General features: G+C 34.9%; 2 protein-coding genes across 4 annotated transcripts; both read left to right on the top strand.

Annotated features, from left to right (window-relative positions):
* Positions 1 to 388: 388 nt before the first annotated feature.
* LOC145558312 (uncharacterized) lies at positions 389 to 6,565 on the top strand. Of its 2 annotated transcripts, XM_081619518.1 has the most exons (9): positions 389 to 800; positions 2,350 to 2,474; positions 2,568 to 2,605; positions 3,122 to 3,232; positions 3,316 to 3,395; positions 3,740 to 3,776; positions 3,971 to 3,994; positions 6,003 to 6,044; positions 6,141 to 6,565. In XM_081619518.1, exons 1-9 carry the CDS (start codon positions 531 to 533, stop codon positions 6,224 to 6,226), a joined length of 813 nt encoding a protein of 270 aa, XP_081475644.1. In that variant the 5' UTR covers positions 389 to 530; the 3' UTR covers positions 6,227 to 6,565. The 2 variants fall into 2 exon arrangements, with proteins under 2 accessions (XP_081475644.1, XP_081475651.1); XM_081619525.1 differs by lacking the exon at positions 3,971 to 3,994 and having other exon boundaries at positions 395 to 800.
* A 12,853-nt stretch (positions 6,566 to 19,418) lies between these two features.
* Positions 19,419 to 26,330, top strand: LOC145558300 (proline-rich receptor-like protein kinase PERK10). Of its 2 annotated transcripts, XM_081619510.1 has the most exons (9): positions 19,419 to 19,621; positions 20,193 to 21,322; positions 21,974 to 22,381; positions 22,469 to 22,555; positions 23,660 to 23,730; positions 23,816 to 23,892; positions 24,006 to 24,153; positions 25,021 to 25,182; positions 25,271 to 26,330. In XM_081619510.1, the coding sequence occupies exons 2-9, from the start codon at positions 20,233 to 20,235 to the stop codon at positions 25,859 to 25,861; spliced, it is 2,634 nt and encodes an 877-aa protein (XP_081475636.1). In that variant the 5' UTR covers positions 19,419 to 19,621; positions 20,193 to 20,232; the 3' UTR covers positions 25,862 to 26,330. The 2 variants fall into 2 exon arrangements, with proteins under 2 accessions (XP_081475636.1, XP_081475627.1); XM_081619501.1 differs by having other exon boundaries at positions 19,420 to 21,322.

Here is a 26,330-nt window from a genome sequence, read left to right as displayed (position 1 = left end):
AGTATAAAATTTGAGTGTGAGGGATAACTCACGTGGTTAGAGCTCCCCTCCCGATTTCAGGTGATACTGGATCGAAACTCATCACCCGCCCTTGTGGCTCTCTAAACAACAAAAAAAAACGGAGTATAAAATTTACAAACATATTAAGGTAATATATTGTTGTATTTATTACAATGTCTAAATTCATAAACAATTAATCTTGAAGAAAATATTTTTTTTTGAGCGAGCTTCGTAATTATGCGACACATTCTTTATTAACAACTTAACGCTAAATCGCCGCTAATAGGAATTTTAGACCCCAACCATAACAACAAGCTTCGATCATACACCAACCACACGAACCGCACTTCACTTCCTACAGTTCAACAAGTGGACAGCAACCGTAAACCACAACTTCACCACCAAAACACAAAAACGACCAACAATTCTGAAAAAAAAAAAGTTGCACTTGTACTCAACAACCTTGTTTTTTCTGTCATATACTTTTGTTTTGCCTAAAAATTTCTTCACCACATTACAAACTCGATCAAATGTCGTCTGCAACTGCAAATCCATCGCTCTCTTCTCCTGCAATTTCTCACTCCTCTTTCCCTTCCTATCACTCTCTTTCTCGCCGCCAATTTTCTCTCTCCTTTACACCATCGTTTTCATCGAAGAATTTCAGTGGAGGTCTCAAATTGGTCTCACTTTGTTGTCAATCTCCTAATTTTAATTCCACTTCTACTGTTTCTGCCATGTCCAATTCTTCGCCTTCGCCTTTGTCCGCCATTGATTTTCTTACATTGTGTCATCGCCTTAAGGTACTGGGTTCTTCGTTTTTTTTTTTTTGTTTTTTTTTTGGGGTGAAATTAGGTGTTCTAGATTATACTTAAGGTCCATTTGGTAGGTGGGAATGAATTTAATTATATTTTCGCAACGATTTTAGTGTGAAACTAGATATTTATTACCTCTACCAAATGTGCTATAAAGGGTGATGAAATGGGGAGTTATTTGATGGGGGTTTGGACAAGAGTTGATAGAATTTGACTGCAAATTACAAGTATTATTTATGTTTGTGTTGGTGTGTGTAATGTTGGGGCTTGGTGGACTATAATGTTGGTGTTGAGTGTTGAATATGATTGGTTTCAAAGACTAATTTAATTTGACATTTGGAAGAGGATTCTGTGATGCTTCATCTCAATGTGGGTGAATTTGATTTTCTGAGGCTTGGGCTGAAGTTGCTGTGGGTTTATGGAAGTGTTGCATGATCATCAAATGGGTTCTTTTTGTAGAATTTTGATCATATGTGTGTTTTATTGTGTTGGGTAGTGGACTACTGGATATGAGTTTCCCCATGCATTTGCTTTTCATTTTTTCAACTTACAAAAATACTTCTTGTTTGTGAATTTTGTGTCCTTACATCTGTATAAATGGGGACACCGCCCGGGAGGGGTGGGGGGAGGGGGAGGGGAGGAGGAGGTTGGATTGGGTTAGGATTTAGAGGTTGTTGCTATTTAACAATAAACAATGTAAGTGAAAGCTGAGGCTTTGTAGACATTGTGGTTGCAATGACTTATGCTTGCAAAGCGGGTTTTAAGATGTGTTGGTCGAGACTTGAGAGTGATTGCTAAATTGCTTAGAGCTAATAGGCATGAGCAGCATGACTATGATGAAGGTATCAGACTCTCAGAAAGAGCAATTGTGCAAATCATTGTCCAATATGTTTTAGCTTTAGTTGGAAGTTTCAATATGTTCATGTGTATATGGTGGGGAGTTGGATAGCACATCATCTTGCAAAACTTGCCTCCACTTATAGATAGGCTAGAGTTGGGTTGGAGCCGTAGTGGAATGCCCCTCGATTCTATGTCTTCTGTAATTCTGTGTTGCTGGACCAAATTTCAGTTAAGGGAAATGAAGCTGAGATTTGTCTTGTGAAAGAATAAAGGAAAATAATAAATTTATGGGGGGATGAGAATGCTAAAATCACTCAGCTTTACCCTCTTAAGATTTTATTTTTTGCCTTACCTCCTTTCATTACTTCCATCTTTCTCTAGGGTCTACTTTTCAGTTTTCATCTTATGCTTAACTCTTGCTTTAAGATATACTACAATGCCAAGCTCACCATTTTACTTAGAGGTTCTCTGCTACTCTCAACTCTAATCAAGATTTAGGTTACATTTTTTTTTAGTAATGACATGCATGACTAATGTGTTATTACTTTGGTTCTGTACGATGTATTTCATGTTATTAGACCAGCTTGAGTATAATAACTTTGTAATTTGAGAACTTTGTAACTGGACAAGATGGAGTATATCTTGTTTTTCATTCAACCGTTCTGTTATATATCTGCCTGTGAACTTATCTTGCCAGACCACAAAAAGGAAGGGATGGATTAATCATCGGATAAAGGGCCCTGAATCCATTGCTGATCATATGTATCGAATGGCGTTGATGGGTTTGATTGCTGGGGACATTCCGGGTGTGAACAGGGAGAGGTTGGATGTTAACCAATTATGCTTGTTTTGGACATATTGGTATTTCCTTTGCTGATGAGCTGTATTATATTCTTTTGACAATGCTTTGCGCAGATGTATCAAGATGGCAGTAGTTCATGATATTGCTGAAGGTATACTCTTTATATATATATATATATATCTTATAATCTCATGGTATTTTAAGTTGTTGGTATTCTTTGTGACAAAAATCAGCTTGCCTATATTGTTTATTTCTTCACTGCATTAGGACTCTTTGGCTTTTGTATAAGCCAAAATAGTGTAATTATCACATATTCATCTGTTACAAACTAGATATCAATTTGGGTTTTTGAAGTCTCTAGAATTTGACTACTTAGGAATAGTATCTACTTAATCCTTGTGGTGCCTTCTTAGGTGAAAGATAGTTTTTTAGTTTTATGCTAATATGCAGCATTGAAAGATTAATGTCAGGTTCATATTTGTTTATGCACCACTAATCCTATGTTATCCTATTATCTTGTTTGTGCTAGATTTTCAAATCACTGTGGATTATGAGTGAACATCGTTTGTATCTTCAAATTATTGCACTGTGTTGAGTTCTATTTTTCCTACATTGCTGATTTCTGACTCTTGTCATTATCCTCTTGATGACCTTGGAATACTACTAGCTATTGTTGGAGATATAACACCCTCTGATGGCATACCAAAAGAAGAAAAGAGCAGAATGGAGCAGGAAGCATTGAATGAAATGTGTGAAGTTCTTGGTGGTGGGATGAGAGGTTGGCAATAGCTGCCTTCTTTAATATTTTGCATACCTTTTTTGTAAGTATGGAATCTTGTTCATATTTTCTTGTGATTGCAGCTGACGAGATCAAAGAACTCTGGACTGAGTATGAAAATAATTCTTCTTTGGAAGCTAATCTGGTGAAGGATTTTGATAAAGTATGTTACTTCTAGCATATTCAGTATTTTATACGTTGTAACTTGAATGACACATATTCAACGTGATATGGATTCCTTTTAATGCCTTTGTGTTGTATGTATTATATATGCCTTTGCAATTTTAGCATTTTATGTGGACATTCTTGTTGACTTAGCTTTCACAGGGCTTTGAAAGACACATACAAAAGCCCAGGAAAAAAAATATGGTTGCTGGCATAATTTTTTTAGTTATAATAATCATGTACTGTATCTGCTTTTTATTAAATCAGAATTCTGGATTCCATTTACCTGTTTTCCAACTTATTGGTCTACCAATTTTCTAATAAGTTATGACTTCTATCCAGGTCGAAATGATTCTTCAGGCGTTAGAGTATGAAACTGGTAAGGCTTATACTTAAATGCTGAATAGTAAAAACTTGCTATTTTGACAATTAATTTCATGTATTAACTCTGTCACCACCCTTTATTCTCTACTACTCATTGTTAAATGCTCATTTTTACTTGGTTCGGTGGTGGCTAACTGGCTACTGGCCTGGCTCTTCTATTCTGGACAATGGCTCTTACACTACTTATAGTGTGGTATCACAATTGTCGTTCAGGTTGTAATTAAGCACTACTTTTTAAATTTTTAATAAATATGGTGTTAAGATTTTAACTTCTGGTGTTTTTCTAAACCTCTTCTGCATTTCAATCATAGCTTCATATTGTGCTCTCCTGGTTTTCATTTGAAATTGAATTGACAGGCATTCACACCTTGACTCATTTGCAAAAAGCTTTCAAGAGAGGCTATGCTGTTCGGTTATCTGTTGATATCTATGATCATGGATATCCTTCCCCTCACTGAAATTTGTCTCTTTCTTCCCTTGAACATTAAAGTATCTTTTTTGGAATTTATATGCAACATGTCTAAGTTCTAACTAAAAAATAAGTTTCTGTGACATCCCTCTTTCACAAATGAAAGTTAAGAGGCGAGTAATAAATGACACCTCCTTATTCCTTGCATGTAACAAGGGATTGAATTAAGGGGTTTATCTGATGATTTCAAGGGCACAGTGGGATTCAATTAGAGACTTATTGAATGAGTGTTGGGAAGGTGAAGATGTTGGTTGATTGGGGGATTTGATCAGAGGAAGAAAAAGAAGGGAGGTAAGGAAGGAATCATTACTCTAGACAGAGAAAGAGGATTAGTCTTCTGTGGAATGCTTATTACTTTCTCTAATGTATTCCAGCCATAATAAATACTCTCCTGTTATAACTTTCTTGATAGATTTTACTCCCTAGTTAAGAATCGTAAGGGATGGAGGAGGAAGATTTTGGTCCATGACTACACGGAATAATCAAATTTGGTTCATGTAGCCGACCCTACTTATGGGATTAACACTTTGTTTGGATAGGAAGAAATGGAAGGAAAAGAAGAGAAGAGAAATGGAGGGGGACAAAATCTCTTGTTTGGGTAAAAGATTGGGGGAAGGGAGGGGAAGGAGAGGGAGGGATCCATTTTCCCTCTCTCTTTAATAACCATAATCTCTCCAAAATTGGAGAGATTTGGAGGGAAAATGGAGCTCACCTCCCCCTCCCTTTCTTTTCCCTTCCCTTCCTCCATTTTCCCTCCCCTTCTTTTCCTTCCTTTTTTGCTATCCAAACAAAGCGTAAGGCTTTGATTGATTGATTTACTCCCTAGTTGACTCCCATCTTCTCTAGTGTGGCCTTCAATTAACTTAATTTAAGATAGAATCAACTTTATTTTTGACAAAAGAACAGGTGTTATTGATGTTTGTTGCACCCCTTCCCCCTTCCAATTGATACCATTCATATATCTTTAGTTCTGAACCAACATGTTCGTACTGGCTCACATCTCTTGAGACTTTAATAATGTTTTTCAGTCGTGTTGTCGTTCCTAGCAGGCATCACGTGTAGTGCCATGGGCATATTTACTGATGATTATGTTTTCTCTTGGCATCCCTCTTCGGCTCTTGGCAATTATGAATAATAAAGAACTATTTGATTTTATTTCAACCCACGTGACCATGCCCAGTCTTTCCTATGTGAGATTAATCACTACTAAGAAATGCTTTTGGATTAGATATTGTGGGATTTACGTGTCAGCATTCTATCATGTTTCTGCTTCCTCTCCTGTCATAGAATCAAGCATCCTTGACAGCATGTGCTGCCTGCCTGCAGTGAAGAATATGAAATGTTTGACTGTATACCAATGCATCTTGACACACTAAGCTGTAGGATTGGTGCTTGACCTACTTGTGGCTGCTAAATTACTTGGGCCGTAGCTTGGACAAAATGGATGTGGCTCCTGACGTGATGGTGCTGCATTGATCTTTTAAGAGACCTGTACATTATTGTAATTAAATTTGCTTTCTAATTTAGACAAGCACAAGCATATTTTAATAGTGTCAATGTTTGCTCATGGGAACACATTTAAATTTACCAATGAAGTAAGGGTTTGTATAATCCGGGGGCCAGGGTTTACATGGTTACTTGCATTGTGGTTTAATATCATGTTTTCGTACCTGTTTGATTTTTAGCACAAATATGGAGATTTTAATTTGGCTGCATTGAGGTCTGATGTTTGCTTTCTTATTTATTTGACAGAGCATGGGATGGTTCTTGACGAGTTCTTCTTGTCAACAGCTGGTGAGCTCGGCTTTCTGTCATGAAATGTTGTACTCTAACCTTTTGCTCCATAACCTCATATTGCTGATATCCAATGTTACTTTATACAATTTTCAGGAAAGTTTCAGACTGAATTAGGAAAAAGCTGGGCTGCTGAGGTTATATCTAGAAGGAAATCCACCTTGGCTAGTAAAGGAAAATAAGCAGCAAACTAACCGTAGTCTTGATCTTTACTGAAGGAGCTGATGGCTACTCAAAAACTGGAGTAGCTTCATCGTGATTGATCAGTCCAGCAAATTGATGGTTTTACACCGTTGCTCGTAATTTTGTATGCTGATTACATATAAGCAGGCATTTGTGGTACTTTTTTATGCAGATTGAGGCGTATAGGGGTTTAGCTCGTAGTTCACCCAGATTCTATAGTTTTTACTCCTAAGATCAGAAAATGTTTCCCGTGTTTCATGCTCGCTTAACGATTAGCATAATAAATCGACCTTTTTGCACCATGATTAACAATGATGATCGTGGCCAATTTTTGCTGATTTATTGTCTTGTATTGAAGTGTATAAAGTCTGTCTTCTTTAAGTCCCTTCCAGTCTTCCACAGTTGAACCACCCAAAGTAACTTTTTTTTCAGAGCTAATATATGGAAAAATAAGTGAAATTCTTAAGCTTTACCCCAAATGATGTGTGTTTTTTTTCGTGCATTCTCAAATTAATTCAATGTCAAGTGAAATGCTTATATGTAACCCTTAAGATTGTACTTTTTTTTTTTTTTGAAAGAAACAGGAGCGGGATTATATTAAATCAAGTTCCGTCAAAGTTGTGAGGCTTTGGGGAAAAGGTCCAAAACAAACAAACTCATCACAACCTCTAGTGTCCCATCTAGCAACTAAATGAGCTAGAGTATTCCCCGTCCATTTTACATGAGAACAATAAAAGAAATCAAAAGACAAAGACTTGGTAACAATATCATCTAGTATAAGGAAGAAGGGAGTACATGTGTCAAAGCATATAATAGATGCATAATATCTGCAACTCATGAGCATCTTGCAGCCTTTCACTAACTTTCTCCCTTTCAGGCTCAGCAAATAGGCTTATCAATTGCCCAGAATCTCTTACAACATCCATTGAAATTTTATCGAAATACATCTATAAAAATGCAAAAAGGGTGATTAGTGGTCCACATACTTACTACGGGGCACTTAAATTACATGCTTAACTGAACATTAACAAGAAATACAAGAGGGCCCAGGATATGAAACAAAGAATGGGCTTTGTAACATGTTACTAATGTTAACCACTAGGTCCAATTTTTTTTTTTTTTTTTTTTTTTTTTTTTTTTTTTTTTTGGTTGTTGGTGGTACATAATGTGGTGATCAGGGCTGCACTTGATAGGGAGAAAGTGTTCGATCTCTTGCAACAACAATTGAGAGGGGACTGAAATTTAACCATCTAAAATTGAGCCTCAAATCCAAATTAACCTAAATGATGAATCGGGTGAAACACCAAAAAAAAAAAAATATTAGTTAATTTATTTATCTGTAGTATCTATAGTATTATATAAAGAGAAAGGACATCTTGGTTGATAAATTTGACTTTTTCCAAAATGCCGTCAATCTATTATTTTCTTTTTAAAAAACTACCATCTTTTTTTAAATAAATGATAACCACCATCTTTATAAAATAAATAAATAAATAAATAAACACCATCCTTATTTTCTTTATTTCTTTTCTTTTTGAGGGTAGTCATATTTTGTACTGTTAGCTCCATGACTTTGGGTCTGTTCACATTTACTGAACTGAGCTGAACTGAACTGAAATGAATATTTTATGAGAGAAGGAAATTAGGAGTTGAATTGAACTGAACTGATTGGAGCTGAACTGAACTGAACTGAACCGAACTGATTGGAGCTGAACTGAAATTAAGCTGAAGTGAACACGCCCTTCATCAATCTTTTAACCCGCTATTTTTTATTTATTTATTTGCTAGAGTAAAGTACAAAAAGGAGAATCAAGCCGTTTCTTACACTGCACACACATTGTACGTGTGTCTCCTAGCTTGTCTATTTAGCTATAAAACGTATAGAAGATACTACTCCCTCCGTTTTTAAATACTTGCTCCATTTCTCTTGGACACGCATGTCAATGCTAATTTTTTTATTACTAATATCATTATCAATTAGTATAAATTCTAACAATTGAAAATTAATAATCTATTCATTGAGATGATTTCAACAAGTACCTACAAGACTATATTTTTTCTTATGTATAAATTACAAACATTAGTCAAAGTAGGAGAAATAAATAGTGCAAAAAATAGAAATTGAGCAAGTATTTAAAAATGAAGGGAGTACTTTAGGGTACCCATTTAATCATAAAATGAAAAGGGTTATTAATCCATTACAAAATGTTGACTTGGCACATCACCATTGAATTGGAAAAAAATTTCATTCCCGCGGTCCTGGCCATGCATGCAAATAACTTGGATATGAAGTATTGAAATTGAATATTTGACTAACATTTTTTTGTTTTTAAGTCACTTCAAATAATATGGCTTTATTTAGACCATAATAAAAGTGAAGTTTATGTTACTCAAAATTAAACTAAAACGACTTTCTTTATTTCATTCATTTAAATAGAGAACTAGCTTAGAATAGAATTGATTTATTAAGTGAAAACATAATCAAACAATCTCAGTGACTCGTATATTGTAATACATATTGTGATGAACTTATTATATCCCTTAATCAATGTTCTAATATATGTGATTATCCAAATCAAACAATTCAAGTTTCGGTTTGAATAGCAACAAGGCCAATAATATGATAAATGACATTCCCTTTAAAAGTTTACATGATTAGACGTTAATTGTCTCATAAAAATAAATTTAAAGACTTAAGTAAAACTAAAAGAACTTATAGAGATAAAGAGAGTACAGTACTCGAATTGCAAATTGAGCTTCGGTTAGTTTAATCATCACAAGAAACACAAAAATAAAGGAAAAGGGAAATAGGAAAGTGCAATGTAATCCTCATGCAAGCAAGTACTACACATAGAGTTATTTAAGTCGTGGACAAAACACATGCAAGTAATGCAAGATCCTCTCTCTACTTCCAAGGAGTTCACGTTGACTTGAAAAGTCTTACCTCAACCCCAACTAACGTTACATCTTAGAATAATACTACTAGTTGAAAGAATCAAATAATAATTTATTACAAATTATAAATATAGGTGTGAAACATTGACTCTAATTAGCTTTAAAGATGCCTGAAAAACAGGTTTTGTACGACTTTGTTAGTTGCTAGAATACAATATACTGTAGAGATTGATCGAACATTAATAATGCTTGTAATCAAGGTTGTAAGCTTTCGAGGTCATTTATACATACATGTCTCAGTAACTCGATCCGAGTTACTGTATAATTGCCTGAAAGATGTTCTAGATGGCACTAAAATAGATGTAATGCGTGTAAGTCACCCAACAAGAATGTCATACATGTATTGCAATTGGGGCTTGTGCACGTCATTCATCGACGTGTGCTACCCAAGCCATTATGTATGGTAGACTGATTGTATCATCGTAAGAGCTACTTTTATGTTAGAAACTTCGTTTCTTTGTTTCTACTAAAAGTTATTTCATTTTACTTTATAAATAAATGTATATGAAAAAATTAATATTTGTTTAATTCTTAGCTTTTTTATGTCAACTTTATGTTATATACACACACGCAATTCTCCTTATCAAGTACTACCCTATTCAAGTGCATCCCCAATAATAGTAATGATTATAAAGTATATATATACCACTCCTGGCCTGTATGATAGTAATATGTGATTATAAAAATATACTTCGTATGTAATAATACTAATGTAAAGAATATGTTCGGGTGTTCAAATCAAGTTTAATTTGATTCAATTGGTGTATTAAATTTTGACTTTATGAGACAATAAATTAGACTTTAAATTATAGAGGGATCTCGATATCCAAGTGTAAGAAATTTCAAGGGTATTTTGAAAATACGAGGATCAAAAGTAACCGAGCATGACTTTGGACATGATAAAATTGTTCACGGCTCTAATAACCTCTTAGGCTCTTAAGATGTCAATATATACGTAGTACAATGATGGAATAGGCTTTACTAGGGTAGGGGGCCAAAACTAAGCAAGTAACTGCTCAAGATTGCCGCAACTTTAGGAGTATCATAGAAATTAGAATAAACAAATAGTACTTGTCATTGTTGAGCGTAAACGCAAAGCATTTTGTGTAGCACTATGGTTTGATGAGTAGTAGGAGCATGCGTCGTTTACATGGCCTAGCTGTATCAAAATTGGTGCACCAAATTTGGGCCTAAACTATATATTATAATTTTTATACGTCTAATAAAGATGCACCAAAAAACGACATAATAAGGTGCGTAACCATTTGCTGAATATGATGTGTATAATATAGTATAATATAATAGTTTTATAGTCAACATATCTCATGATTGGGGTTCGTGGGTTTGTGTAATCAAAGTTAAAATTGGTAGAATTGTATGATTTTATTAATATGAAAATGTGAAAGATACTAACATGTGTTAGCCTGAGATCTTGCTACATTAGTGTGGGACAAAGATGTGTAGGTCCATTTTCTTGGTAGTGCTATTTAGAATGTGTCATCAACTCATTTTAGTATGTTTAGACTTTAGTATCTTCCACCGACATTGATCTTTAAGTGTGCGCCTCTTACATTTTTCTACGCTTTGGGTACTATACTATGGGCTCTTTTGTTGATCAATAAGTATTTTGTTGACTCTTGCTTAAAGATGGGAATAGGTCGTGCCTGCGGGAATAGGTCGTGCCTGCTTGAGTACATGCTATGACAGTGGCGAATCTTGGGCCAAAAAGTAAGAGGGATCAAGGTTTGATCTCTCAACCTTTTGCACAAAAATAATAATATTTAACCACTATGCCATAACATTTTAATTTTAATTGTTAGACATCACATTAATTATAAGCAACAACTCAAATATGCTCATGGCCTTAGGGGGGGGGGGGGAGGGCTTACTCGCCAAGATCCGCCCTTGTATGTAAGCAAGTTTTAGGGACAAGCGATCTGTGTCAAAAAAGAACCGTAAAGATATAATCATGTCGTAGCAGATTTATGTTGATCTCTTTTATGTTAAGACTCATGCACAACATGTTGTATTTAGGGGTGAACACCGGTCCAGAACCGAACCGAACCGGACCGGGACCGGATTGGACCTGGACCGGATCGGACCTGTTTTAAAGACCTGAAATGGACCTGTTTCAACCGGTCCAGGTCCGGTCCAGACCTGATAATTCAGGTCCGTTTCAGGTTTGGACCTGTTTTCTTTTCTTTCTTTATAAAGGCCTACTTTGGACCTGTTTTGAACTTGTTTTGGACCTGTTTTGAACTTGTTTTTGGACCTGTTTCATGACCTGTTTCAGCACCTGTTTTTGGACAAACTTTTGACCTTTTTTTTAGTACAAAACATAGTTATCTACTTATTATATACATCAAAACATAGTATAAACCATACTTAACAAGTTACATAAAGTCCAAAATTGATTCTTTCAAAAAAAAAAAAAAAGTCCAAAATTGATTATATTAGTATGCTTGATCCCTTATCTCCCTTCAATCACGCGCTTCAAACCAACGAGTCTACAAAAATGACTTCATTGTCTACATCACCACATTGCACATCTAAATCAAAACGAAAATAGATTATATTAGATTGTATTAATAACTAATAAGTAATAATAAAAAAAAAAATAAGTAAAAGTGCTAAATAACATAACTACCTTTCTCGATTTCCTCTAACTCTTTCAAAGTTTCCTCCACATCAATAATTGGCAATCCCTTTGCTCTTAACCAATCTTGTGAACATATAAGGGCTTGAACCATCTTAATACAAAGACAACATTACCAAAGTTAACAAGATAAAATGCATCATGTATTCACTAAGATTGAAAGGGCAGCCAGCAAAAAAGCTACAACAGAACCATTTTTAGCATAAAGAACACAATAATAAAACCAACAGAAACTGATCATATACTGCAGACCATATAATAATAAAACTGAGCATATAAAAAAAAAGATATGTTGCAGACCATATAATAACAGCAGCATATGTTCTGTATTCTGTAAATCAGTATTTTGTGATAAACTGATCATATACTGATAAACTGATATGCAGCCCCAAAGCCTGATTGCTCCCCAAAAGCTTCATCAGTTTCACAAAAGGAAGATTCTGACATAACAACTTATAGACAGAAGCTTATTAATGGCATGGACATATTAACGAGCACAACTTATAAACATAGACAGAAGCTTATTAAATTTTGCATTCAGTTAATAAGCTTCAACAGAAACAGAACAACCATAAAACCAATCTGACAAGAGTGACAACCATAAAACAGAACAACCATAGTCATCAACAAGGTAACAAAACAGAACCTGATAATAATAATAAAACAGATAACAAAACAGAATTTTACCTTAGGCGTTAGAGAGCTCCGAAATGGATCTAGAGTACGAACTCCCGTACTAAAAGCAGATTCAGAAGCCACTGTAGACAAGGGGACAACTAGAATATCGCGTGCCATGCACTTAAGAACTAGATATCGATGACCATTAATACCCCACCAAGTTAATGCATCTAGTTCTTCTTCCTCCGACCCTATACGTTCATGTAAAAACCTATCCAACTCGTTCATCACATACCCACTTGTCCCCTCTAATTTTTTTGCCACTTCTCTAAGGTTTTTCATGTAATCATCACCCCCTTCTATACCAAAGGCACTATCATCATCAACATCAAAATCAACATCAACATCTATTGGCATTGAATCTCCTTGTTGGCTACTTTGAGAAATAGAAGAAGTGTACATGTTTCTATATTCATCAAATAAAGTGTAAGTGAAATCCTTCACCTCACTGGCAAGCTTCGAACCCTTTTCTTTTCCATGAATATCAATTAGAGACAATTCAACAAGTATGAACTTGCAATGAGGGTCAAGAATAGAAGCAACATAAATAAGCTTGTTCATTTTATTCATATTCCCCCAATACTTATCAAACTTTTGTTTCATTGCAATAGCCATAGCTTGAAAGTTCAAATCCCCACTTTTCTCCCACTTATTCAACATATTATACATGGAAGCAATCTCACTCAAACCTCTATTACTTGTCACATAATGAGAGCCAGATATACGTTTAGTCAAAACATAGAACCCCTTCAAAAACAAAGTCAATCTTTGTACTTTTTTCCAATCTTCTTCTTCGGGAGGTCTTTCATTATCATTCAAATCCTCTCCATCGGGAAGAGATAACCCACTAAAAACACGCTGAAATTTCAAAGCCGTGTCCAACATTGTGAATGTAGAATTCCAACGAGTGGGGACATCAAAAGACAAGGAAGCTTTAGAATCTATATTTGCTTTTTGCACAAGATCTTTGAACCTAGATATTCTAGCAGGGGAATTCTTCACATGTTTCACGACATTTCTAACTCTATCAATGCACACACCGTGTTGTTTGATTCCATCCCACACAATTAGATTATTGATATGAGCCATGCATCTAACATGAAGATTTTTTCCATCATTAATACAACTTGTATTGGTTGAGCTTGAATTCCTTAAATCGGACTTGTTTCACCCCAATTTAAGTCCACCTCTACGTACTCTTGCTTCTATTATTGAGATTATAATTAGGTTAAGGTAGTGGTGAGTGGTGACAATAAAGTGTTACGGAGTATGATTTTTGGGATGATTATTTAGCAAACTTTCAAACTATGATTACGGGCCTGTTCTCATACGTTGAAATTCAGTCCAGTTTAGTTCAGGTCAGTTCAGCTCAGCTCAGTTCAGTTCAGTTCAGCTCCTAATTTCCTTCCATTCTCTTATAAAATATTCATTTCAGTTCAGTTCAGTTCAGCTCAGCTCAGTTCAGTTTAGTTCAGTTCAGCTCAGTTCAGTCAATGACAACAGGTCCTACATCGGTCTTCAAACGACTAAAGGGAAGGAAAGGAGAGATATGCCCTCTTCAAAAAAAAGTTGCAATAATAGTCATTCTCTAGGTAGTTTAGGTCAAGGAAATTCTTTACTAAAAGATAATTTCAGCAATATATTATAACTTTATAAGTCATATGTGTGTTACTTAAAAATCTTCCCACTTGCAATACGCTTAGTATTTTAATATGGAGTATACATGTATCACCAATAACAGTCATGGACAAAATTTTGAAAATTATATGTGGTATATAAATCACCGAGACTAACAAAATTTTTAAGTGATATGAAAAAACATGTTGAAATACATCTATATACATAGTATAAGATTCCATATTGTTATGTTTTTCTTCTTCTTCTTATAAATAGTATACAAATAATCAATACTAGTAACGTTTTTAAAATTTGACCACATAATAAACAGTCAAACGGAAGATAAAAACGATATAATATTTTAATTTTTCAAAGGATATTTAATATGTTCTAATCTTATATTTGCAAACATATATATTAATATATGTTCGCAAATATAATGGCCCTGTTTGGGAGAAAGCTGAAAGCTGAAAGCTGAAGCTGATTGAGTTAGCTGATTTTGACTAGCTGATTTTATTAACTGATTTGACTAACTTATTGTATTAACTGATTATATAAAAGTGTTTGGTAAATAGCTGATAGCTTAAAGGTGATTGAGTATGTGAAATGACCAATAAGCTAATTGTGGGGTAGGTAGTTTAGATAGGATTTTAAATTAAATGAGGTTATAAGTGTAATTTCACAATAATTAATGAATAAGCTAATTGAAAAAGCTCCTAAAATGAGCTTTTTCAAAAAGAGCTTATTTAGTGGAATAAGCTCTTTCAATAAGCTTAGTACCAAACACTTGTATTAGCTTGTTTGACTAGTCAATCAGCTAAAGTTAGTCAAATAAGCTAATATACCCCCAATAAGCTAACTACCAAACAGGGCCAATATATATGTTCGCAAATATAAGTTAAGTTTAGCGAAATTAAACTGAAAACGATAAATTATCTTGAGGCTTAAATACTCAAAATCATTCAATTACATGTCATGAATGATAACAAATACTCCGTAGATATTTCCACATGAGGCATCAACTAGCTTTTAGGAGTAAGATCGAATAAAATCATCAATTAGCCCATGCAACTTGATATTCGATGAGGCTAAAGGAATTCCATTGAGGTTGAACCATGCTCTTGTGGTCACTCCAATAATTGTACGAGTAAGACGATATTACATGATTAGTCTTTCCACATTATATCACAATGGAAACGTACGTCATTATTTAAAAAGTAATTATAATAATAACATTTTCATTTTACCTCATACCAAGTATTGTTTATCATAATGTATTCCGTAATTTAAAATGTAATGCACCTTTGCACACAATTTGAAAAAATAATCTAATTTTTTTTACTAAGTATTAAATTAGGGTGCTAACGCTCGAGGTAAGCACATCATAGTCAGTACTATATTAGATTAAAAGACAATTTGGTTTCAAAACAAGATTAAGAGACCATTTTCATTAATGAAGATAAAAGCATTATTTATAAGAGTTATCTTAAAAAAAATTTTTAAAATTAGGGATGATAGGTATCTTAATTGAATCCGTCAAACCATTAGATCAAGTAAGTTATATTTGAAAAAATAAAATTACTACATGCTTCAATTAAGAACAAGCTAAGCTAAGCATGCTTGATAGAGGCATTAGGCATATATACTTTCATAAACTAATATCGCAGTAATACTTCTCTCTTTTCTCTTTTCTCTCTTCTCTCTCCTCTCTTTAGGGTTTCAATTTTCTTGGTCGTTTAGGCCGGAAATAGTCTAATTTTCGGAAGAAATTAGACTATTTCCGACCCCTTTTCTTCAATTTAATTTGCTTTTTTGTTATTTGATTTGTTTTGCTTTGTTTTGTTCTCTCCGTTTGTGAGAGTCTGTCCCAATTTTTTTTTGGGTTTTTCCCAATTTTTTGGGATTTTGATTCTCATCTATGGATGAGAATTTTATTTTTAGGGTTTTAATAATAATTGAGAAGGTGATTTGGCCGGATTCATATGGGTTTAGGGTTCGTCATCAACTCTATGATCAAAACATCAGCGCAGATTGCGAAGGTCTCTACTTGGAAAGATGCAAAGACATCGAAAATCACTACTTGCGTCAAGTTTGAAGCGGTGGAGTGTGAGCTATACCCGATATGCAAAATAGTTATGATTTCGATTGTAAAAGTTATGTTATTTTCTCTAGATCTGTGGTTTACAAATCTTTATTATTGTTGTAGATGTCGTATGGCTATTTATTAATGATAATATTCTTCTTCTTGTAAAAAAAAAATAAAAAATAAAAAATAAAAATAAATACTTAGTAATAAATGAGGTTTATTTATTTTTGGATAATGAAATGGAAGTGACAAAGTAGAAAAGTATAACAAAATATTATAAAAATAATATTTACAATTCAACTTCTACATCTAATGATTGAATGGATTGTGCATGTCAATATAAAATTTAAATTACTAAAGAATAAAGATATCAAAGGGTTGGCGTAGAAGCTAAAACCATTAGAAAAATTCAATTTTCTTGTTACAAAAATCATATGGAATATATGATATTTACTAGTTATTTTCTATGAATCTAAAATATTTTTTGGTCAAACTCACCCCGAAATAAAAATAAGGTATGTCGGTGTCCCAAAAAAAAAAAAAACAATAATTATAATAGTTCAACAAAGACAAAAATCAAGTAGGCCAAGTTGGATAATCTTGACATATTCATAATGTGGTAGTCAACTACTGTATTATACTTCTACTTAGCAAAACGTACTAGCACAAACATGCAAATATGCAATTAAAACTAAATAAAACTCAGGAGAGATGACATAACTTCAAAAGGAGTAATAGAAACTGGCAAATTGCTTCAAAACTCGGGCATTCCCAATTACGGAGTACTCCGTCCAAAATACACTCACTCTCAAAGTCTCAAATTCTCAAATTTTTGCCACTAGGCATAAAACCTTTACCTCCCCTCTACTCCCAAATGCCTTGTCCATAGGTACTAGATTAAAAAAATCGTAAAGATTGAAATCTAGTCAAGATAGGTCTCCATATAATAATAATAATAATAATAACTACTGAAGCTTTTTGATAATTTCCATTTTTCTGACAAACTTTGCATTCCTCTAAATCATCCTTTATTTTATTTTTTTTGAAAATTACCCATAACCCAATTCAATAAATGACAATAAAATATATTTTTTTCCCCATAATTCTCATTACTTAATACAAGTATATTTACAGGTGTAAACAACAATCTTTGACAAATGCGTTTAATGCTTACACCATAAATAAAAGTTAGGATCTGTTCTCTTTAGCTTAACTTCAGTTTAGTTCAGTTCCTAATTTCCTTATCTCATAAACAATTCAGTTCAGTTCAGTTTAGTTTAGTTCGACTCACTTCAGTAAATCGAAACAGACCCTTAGTTAAACGACGTTTTTCTTTCATTAAAAATAATTTCAGTTGAATAAAAAAATCAGTAACTTTAGAGAAGAAAATACTGAGAAATCAATAAAAATAACTTCAATTCAACAAAAATAATTTCAGTTAGTCCATTAAAAAAATAATACTTCCTCTATATTTTTATACTTAGCTTGTAACACTTCTCTTTAATTTTCACGCTTGCTAATGCATTAATATCTTTAATTACCAATACGTAAAAATTATAAACATATGATATTAAAATAGTATAAGTCGAGACGAATTTAATAAGGTCTCACATGATTATAGTTTTGCTTAACTATAAATCATCAAAACTAGTCAAAGTGAAACATATAAATAGTGCAAAAGTCAAACTATTACAAGTCTACAAAAACGGAGGAAGTGTAAGTTAGGAAAAAGTTATTTAAGTTCAGTAAAATATTCCAATCAATTCAACAAAAATAAGGTGAAGTTACTCGTATAATCGATCAACAATCGCCTTCATAAAACCTTTCATCTAAAGCACTAGAAAAAATCGGCTTGAAATCCATTGATGCATAGTCATTAGGGTATGGTGGATACTTATGCAATCCTCTGTATACTTATGGTGATTATGTAATAACCTTATGTCTTCAATTCTCGCCTAACAAACAAAGAAAGAAATTAAACACAATAGAAAAGAGATGAGATATAAAAATACTAATGGAAGCCCCTATAAAGATTCACAACTAAGACCAGGAAGAAAAAGAGATGATACAGATGGAGAGAAAACAAAGAATAGTAGAAAATCTTCACACACACACACAACTACACAAGTGATGTAATAACCATTCAAGGAAGAAATCCTATAAGGAAACTAAAAGCCCTCTCAGAAAAGAAACCCTAGAGAACGACAAATTAAAGTTTGTTAATCTTCAAGACCACTAAATTTGAACTCGAACTAAGTTAATTTATTGAAAAGCTAATATGATGAACTTGTGAGACCCTAAATGGCCCAATTTGAAATTCATCCCACCTAATTTAATTATTATTCAACCCAAAATTAGCCCAAACACGAACTTATACACCACTTACCTACCTGGCTACCTCTAACATGATTTAGCACTATGAGAACTTGAACTTGATATAGATTGATCAACAACTTCTACATTCTTCTTCGTAATTGATAATGATCCAATTCAAACTTGATTATGCCTATAATAGTAACCTAACTTGAACGGAGCTGAACCTAACCTAAGCTCAAGAAGGACCTAGTTTGAAGTTTATATATAATATCCTACTCAAATTTGAATTACCAATCATAAATCTGACTCGATATAAATTCAATTCAAATTACAACCTAACTTGAACTAAACCTTATTGACATTTGAAAGGGTAAATGACTCGATTTAACTTGAATTGAACTTGAATTTATCCAAACATAAACCTCGAATTATGACCAAACCTACATCTGGCCAAAACTGATATATGTATCTGAATATTATTCTTAATTGACACTTATTATCTCTCGTCGTAAAGAAATCCCTACCCCCAAGCAATCTCATTTGGTAGGACTTCAAACCTCTAAATTCTAAGGTAAAGACAACATTTTGTTAATATGAGTAATTTTTATTGACTCATGCGACCCTGAAACAAAAACTAACAAAACCAAACATCTAAAATACGAGCATACTCTTCATTTTACGAATGATCTAACTTTACATCTAAGGTAAAGACAAACACATGATGTGATTATGATATCAACATTATTCAAATGGCATTTTTGTCCAAGTTTAATTTTTGATTAATTGAAAATCATTAGTAGTACTAATTATAAGTATTTTTTGTTATGAAGATTTATGAGTGTTCGTTTTTCATTTTTATAATGTCGTTGTCAGCTGAAATTTTTGCTTGAGTGGGCCCCACAATACCGTGTGTAAACACAGCCAATAGCCGCGCTTTCGAGAGAGAGAAGATCTAGAGAGAATGTTAACGGCAAAGTGACCAAGTCTTATACTTCCCCTTCTTTTTTGGTTTATTTTTGTAACTCTTTTAGAAAATCATTACTGTAATTGTTCACTTTCACGTTGATAGTTACCCAACAACAAAAGGTTAGCTTTTCATAAATTCTTTCGTTTTTTTCTTTTTTCTCATTCATTTACATTCAAAATTGTGATGCACAGTTGAGGTTTGAATTCAGATACTATTGGAATACTTGGAAGTTTCTGAATTAAATTAGTCATTTTCAGAGAATTATCAACTGGGTTTGCTTCAAAAGTCTGTTCTTGATCTGGGGTTTTCTCAATTTCATTCATAGACTCAAAGTTCATCTTAATTTTAAGTTTGTGATCTGGGTTTTGTGTGTAATTGATCTGGGTTTTGCTGGTTTTGTGCAATTTGATCTGGGTTTTGTCAGAATTTTAATGGGTATATCATAATTTCTGTGATTATCTTCAATCTGAGAATTATTTTGGAGGGAATTGGTAAATGTTTATCTTGTTCAGTTATTATAGCAATTGATACAAGTACCAGCTGTGCAAATTTGGTGGTTGAGAAATTTGTGTTGTTATTGTGTGAAATTAAGGGTTTTGTTGAGACTTGCGAAGTTGAAATTGCTGAATTTTGTTGATATAGAAGATTTATTGAACAATTTCTGAGTTACCTCAAATTTATCAAATTTAGGTTTGAAAATGATGTTTATGTAGATATGATTAGCTGTTAGATGGCGACAGTATCGCCATCTCCTGATTCTGCACCTTCTGGTGTACCACCAGTTTCATCTAACCCACCACCATCACCATTGCCTGTAACACCACCACCACAGCCTTCAACAACACCACCTCCTCTTGCACAACCCACTGCCAATCCACCGGATCCTTCGACGCCTTCACCTCCGTCTACGGTGCCAAATGCTTCACCCCCTAGCAATCTAGGAACTCCAGTTGTTACATCACCACCTGTAGAGTCACCTCCCCCACCTACTGCTAGTGCACCACCCCCTGCTACACCTGTATCCCCTCCTCCAGCTCCCTCCACTGCTTCCCCACCACCGGTCTCCAGTGTTTCACCACCTACACCAACAACTAATCCCCCAGTAAATGCACCTCCACCTGCAGTAGTTACACCTCCTTCGCCACCTGCCAACCCGCCTACTGGTTCACCTCCATCACCCCCATCATCTACCCCACCTACAAGTTCTCCCTCACCACCTACAACTTCTCCCCCAACAAGTTCTCCAACCCCACCAGCAGCAAACCCACCAAGTAATCCTCCCCCTCCACCGCCAACGTCAAACCCCCCTGACGGGTCTCCACCTCCACCAGCATCGAACCCACCAAAAACTTCACCTCCTCCAGAAGCACCAACTTCTCCTGTAAATCCAACACCACCATCATCACAGCCTCCTCGAAGCCCTCCTTCTCCACCTGCTGCATCTCCTCCAAAGAGTTCAACTCCACCCTCTGGAGATGCCCCACCTCCATCTGATCCTAACCCAGCTTCTCCACCATCTACAAAACCAGGTGCACCTCCTGGATTGCGACTTTCTCCGCCGCCCCCAGGCTTAGTCCCACCGACTTCTAGTTTACCGGGGAATAGACCAGGTTCTGGTTCAACTGAAACTGCAAATAATGCTCCCAGTAATGGGGGAATTGGTATGGGAGGAGCTGTTGCTATTGGTGTAGTAGTTGGCCTTCTAATGCTTGGACTCATTGGTTTGGTTGGTGTGTGGATCTTTAAGCGAAACAAAAAGTCTTCTGGACCTTATGATGGGCATGTCATTCCTGCCTCAATTGGCTCTTCTCCACGATCAGGTAATATTTTTGCTCCTTTGCTGTGGCTGAAGAATGTTGATTACTGATAACTGTTTTCACTTTTCTGTTAATCTGATTTCATTCCAGTTCTTATTTTCCGTTTGATCAATATACTTTTTTAAGAAACTTTTGGCTGAAACCCTTTCAATGTCTCTCTAATACATTATCTCATTATGTGTCATTTACTTTTTCCTGGTGAGAACTTTTAAGTTGTGAATATATGCGGAGTTAATGTTAAGAGAATGCTACTAATATAATTTTGAAAGAAGTAACTCATTGCGAAAACTTCTTGCTCTTTTGATTAAAGGGTCTTGATATAATATTTCATCCCAAGTTGTACCAACTACCTAGCGTCAACTAATGCCCCAAAAGAATGTACTTTTCTTTCAGCAAAGTTTTACAAATGATAAGGTACCCCTACCAACAAAGTTCTACTGTCTTATCTGGTAATCCTTTATGCAGTGTTGTCTATCAATATGATACTCTCTGAAGATAACTTAGTTAAAGAAATTCATCAATATGGTGTATGAAGGTTTGGAAGCTTGTGAACGTGTCTATATAATGTTGATAATTAAATAGCTTGTAAAACTGGGTGAATTGGTGTAAAATATCGTGGTAATATGACTCAAATGACTACTTTATTGGTTACAGATGGAAAACTGTTAGTGACGACAGAGTATCCAGGTTCAAATTTTGGAGGCTCTGGTAGTGAAACACCCACTGATTATGGTGGATATGGCCATTCAAGGTCCTGGTTTACTTATCAAGAGTTGTATGATGCTACCAGTGGATTTTCTGATGAGAAACTTCTAGGTGAAGGTGGGTTTGGTCGTGTATATAAAGGACTTCTATCAGATGGCAGAGTGATAGCTGTGAAGCAGCTTAAAGTTGGTGGTGGACAAGGGGAGCGTGAATTTAAAGCAGAAGTGGAAATAATTAGTCGCATACATCATAGGCATTTGGTTTCTCTTGTTGGGTACTGCATTTTAGAGAATAAAAGGCTGCTTGTTTATGAATATGTACCTAACAACACACTCCATTATCATCTTCATTGTAAAGGTTTGCTCCTTATAGCTCTGCTTTGTTTTTTTTGCACCTTGTTATAGTGCTTGTAGATTTTTTTAATGAATGCCCTTATCTTGGCAGGAGATGAAAGGCCAGTTTTGGACTGGGCAACACGCATTAAAATTGCCGTGGGCGCTGCTCGCGGTATTACGTATCTTCATGAAGATTGTGAGTGTTACTCTTTGCTTTACAATTCTACTATAAATGCGTACATATATGTCTCACAATTATCTACAAAAAACATTTACTGGTTAACTGAGAATGCATTTGTGTTTCTCAAGTGCTGCAACTTTCTGCAAAAGAAGAGGGAGTCATAACCCTGGGTATAATACATCCAGAGCATATATGCAGTAGATCTAATATTAAGACTGAGTCCAAATTTTGGACACTAGATTTCTCCTTTTCCCTTCTCAGCAGCTCATATATAATTTGTTATGGCTAGAATGTCTTAAAATATCAAAGCCATGTGCAGATTTTAGGCAATGTTGGAGTTCCTTCATGTCTACTAGTCATATGCTCATACCCAGTCTAATTTGAAAAATTATAAAAGAGGAGAATGTGTAGCTGAAGGATTCTAAAATTTAGCACGCAGCCGACGCAGGACAATTACACAAAAGTGTCCATGTAGATTCATCCCTAATCACCTTATAAATCACTCACCAGCAGGCGGTCAGGTCTCAACCTTAGCAGTATGCCTATACCTTATCTTTAGTGTCTGCTGGTGACAACTGCTAACATGCTTGGCTTTCACTAAACTTACTGCTAGCCAGAGTTAGGATATGAGGAGCGTGCCCTGGATGACTGGATGGTGCTTCTTCTTCTTCCTTTTTTTTTTTCATCGCTGCAATGTCATGTTAGATCACATTTATCCATTAGGTTGTATATTCCTGCATTATCACCATATATATTTTCATTACATGATCGTATATCTTTCTGTAAACCAATTTGCTTTATTGGTACTTAATGTTATATTAGTGTCATGACCCTCTGCTTAAGAGTCCATTAATTTTGTTCCATAGTTAAATGGAAGCATAGTCATAGTCTTGTAGAAATAAACTCTTAGACATATGTTGACCATTATCTATCCTTTCTCCATTGTCAACTTGATTTAGGCTTTTATATATTTTAAGACTGATACTTGACATGGTCCTTTACTTCTACTTGTTTTAGACAATCACTGATGGCTTCTTGTAATGTTCTTGCCCTAAATTTGTCTTCTTATACACTTCATTCTCTTTAATTTACTGTTTTTTTTTTTTTTTTTCGTGCCAGGTCATCCACGAATAATTCATAGAGATATTAAATCGACAAATATTCTATTAGATAATAACTATGAATCTCGGGTATGCAGTTTGCTCACAAGGCTTTTAGTCCTCAATTTCTTTCCTTTATATACCTTTTGGGTTAAGTGGTCTATTTATTTTTCAGGTTGCAGATTTTGGACTTGCAAAATTGGCAATGGATGCAGAGACACATGTTAGCACTCGCGTAATGGGAACATTTGGGTAGGTATTAGTTAGAATGGTTGCCTTTATAGGTATATCTACCAAGTGAATATCTAATTAGGTGATAACATGTTCTTTGCTTAACATACCTGGTTGGTGCTGTCTGATTTCAGATACATGGCTCCTGAATATGCTACATCTGGTAAGTTGACTGAGAAATCAGATGTGTATTCTTTCGGGGTCGTCCTTCTAGAGCTTATCACTGGTCGCAAGCCTGTGGACGAGACGCAACCTTTGGGAGATGAAAGTCTAGTTGAATGGGTATGTATCTTGCCATTAGTCAGATTAACCTTTCATTGTGTAGTCCTGGCAAGAAATGGGGCATTGTTTGATTTCTTTGTATCATAAGCTTGAGGGGGGGTGCGCTGGGGGGGGACATCTTTGTAGGGTTTGTATAAGAAAAAATAATCTTTTTGTTCTTTTATTCTCAGATAGTGTGAAACTGTGAAATATACATGACTGAACACAACTGAATTTACTTTTGCAAAAATAAAAATAAATGAAGAGGGTCTGCATGGATGGAAGAAAAATAGAAACAACCACCACCAAGTATGACTCCAGCTAGTGAAGGTTGTGGTGTATGCTGTCTTGTTCCTAACTATTTGAGATAGTGTTTGCATCTAAAAGACTTATAAGCCTTTTCAAAGAAGAGAACGTAGTATGGAAGAAGTATTAAGTATATCATCATATATTTTAGCATAGTTGTCAATTTGCAATAGATGGAAAAAGCAAATTACTGCCTGTCTTTTTAGTTGTTCTGCTCTTTCCTATTTGGGATGTCGTGAAATAGTTCCATTTCGCTATTTGGTGTAAATTTATGGCTTAAATTATACACATGCTCTCTTTGCTCCTTTCCCCTCTTATTTTTTCTGACCTCCAAAATTTTGCCTTAATATCACAGGGGCTAAACTGTAATAAATTATCCTTTTCCTCATTTGTTATCTTCTGGCTATATGAAATGTGATCATAAGTCATTAAATGTTTTGATAGTAGTGATTTGGCATGATTTTCATGCTTCCTATGACCCGGTTCTTCCCCAATTTGGTGTGGTAATTTATATTTGATAAACCATTCCAATTCCAAAGTAATATTTTAGTCATTCTGAATCAAATGATTTTGCCATTTCAGGCACGGCCTTTGCTTGTTCATGCACTTGAGACGGGAGAACTTGACGGTCTGGTAGATCAACGTCTTGAACAGAACTATATTGAGAGTGAGATGCTTAGAATGATTGAGGCTGCTGCAGCTTGTGTGAGGCATTCATCTGTAAAGAGACCAAGAATGGGACTGGTAATTGACATTAATTTTGTTTTTACTGCTATTAGCCTAGTATGGAGAGAGTAGAAGTAATACAGATGGTCACTCTCTTGTTCTACAGGTTCTCAGAGCTCTTAGCATGTCCGACTCTGGAGATCTGTCAAATGGGCTGAGGGTGGGTGAAAGTCAGCTCTATGATTCTGCTCAACAATCTGCTGAAATTAGATGGTTTCGGAGAATGGCATTTGGTGGTGGTAGTCAAGATAGTAGTGATTTTTTCAGTAATCCCAGCCAGAATTTTGGGTACTCAGGCCAGAGCAGGCAGAATGTTGATCGTTCAACTCCGCATGATCATAATCGAAATTCTCAGAATGTGGGCTTTCCTAACCAAAGTGGAAATAATGTTAACGTTTTGGCTGATCATCATTCAAGCCAACACAATCAGCATAATAGAAATCTGAGTGGAAATAATGTCAACTTTTCAGCCGAGCGTCATTCAAGCCAAATCAATCAGAGCAATAGGAATTCCAGTGGAAATAATCTCGACTTTTTGGCAGATCGTTATTCAAGCCAACACAATCAGGGTAACAGAAACCCAAGTGGAAATTATGGTTACTTTTCATCCGAGGGTCATTCAAGCCAACACAATCAGGGTAATAGGAATCCGAATTTTTATAGGGAAGACAGCGTGAACCGGATGACAAGCTTATAAGGGGTGAATTCATCTCAAGGCGGTTGAAATTCGATATGATTGTTGGAAGGCTAGGCTCCGCTATGGAACATGTAGCTATGCTCTTTGCTGCATATTTTGCACAGAAATTTTGCATTTTCTCCATCATTCTTTATCATTGTAAGTATTACAGGTACAAAGATTTTGTTTAGCAAAATTTTTTACACTTTGGATGAAGGTGCTCTTTTTTTTTTCATCCTACTCCCTATTTGGTCACAACTCCCTTTATCTAGAAATAATAGTCATGCACATAAGAAGTATGCTATATTAGGATTTTCGGAATAAGCTCACACTATCAATTTTGTGATTGATTTTACCCTTATACCTTCTTACTAAGATTGCGTTATAGGGAAGTACGAGAAGGGGTTTTTTGTGTATATAAGGTGTTGGGACAATGTAAGTTATGTAACTATTATTTGAACAGAGAGAGTATGTTGGTGCCGTTTCTGAA

This window comes from Chenopodium album, chromosome 1, assembly GCF_948465745.1.
Source record: "Chenopodium album chromosome 1, dcCheAlbu1.1, whole genome shotgun sequence".
NCBI lineage: Eukaryota > Viridiplantae > Streptophyta > Magnoliopsida > Caryophyllales > Amaranthaceae > Chenopodium > Chenopodium album.
Note: the sequence above shows the minus strand (reverse complement) of the source record. Positions and strands in the feature narration are given on the sequence as shown.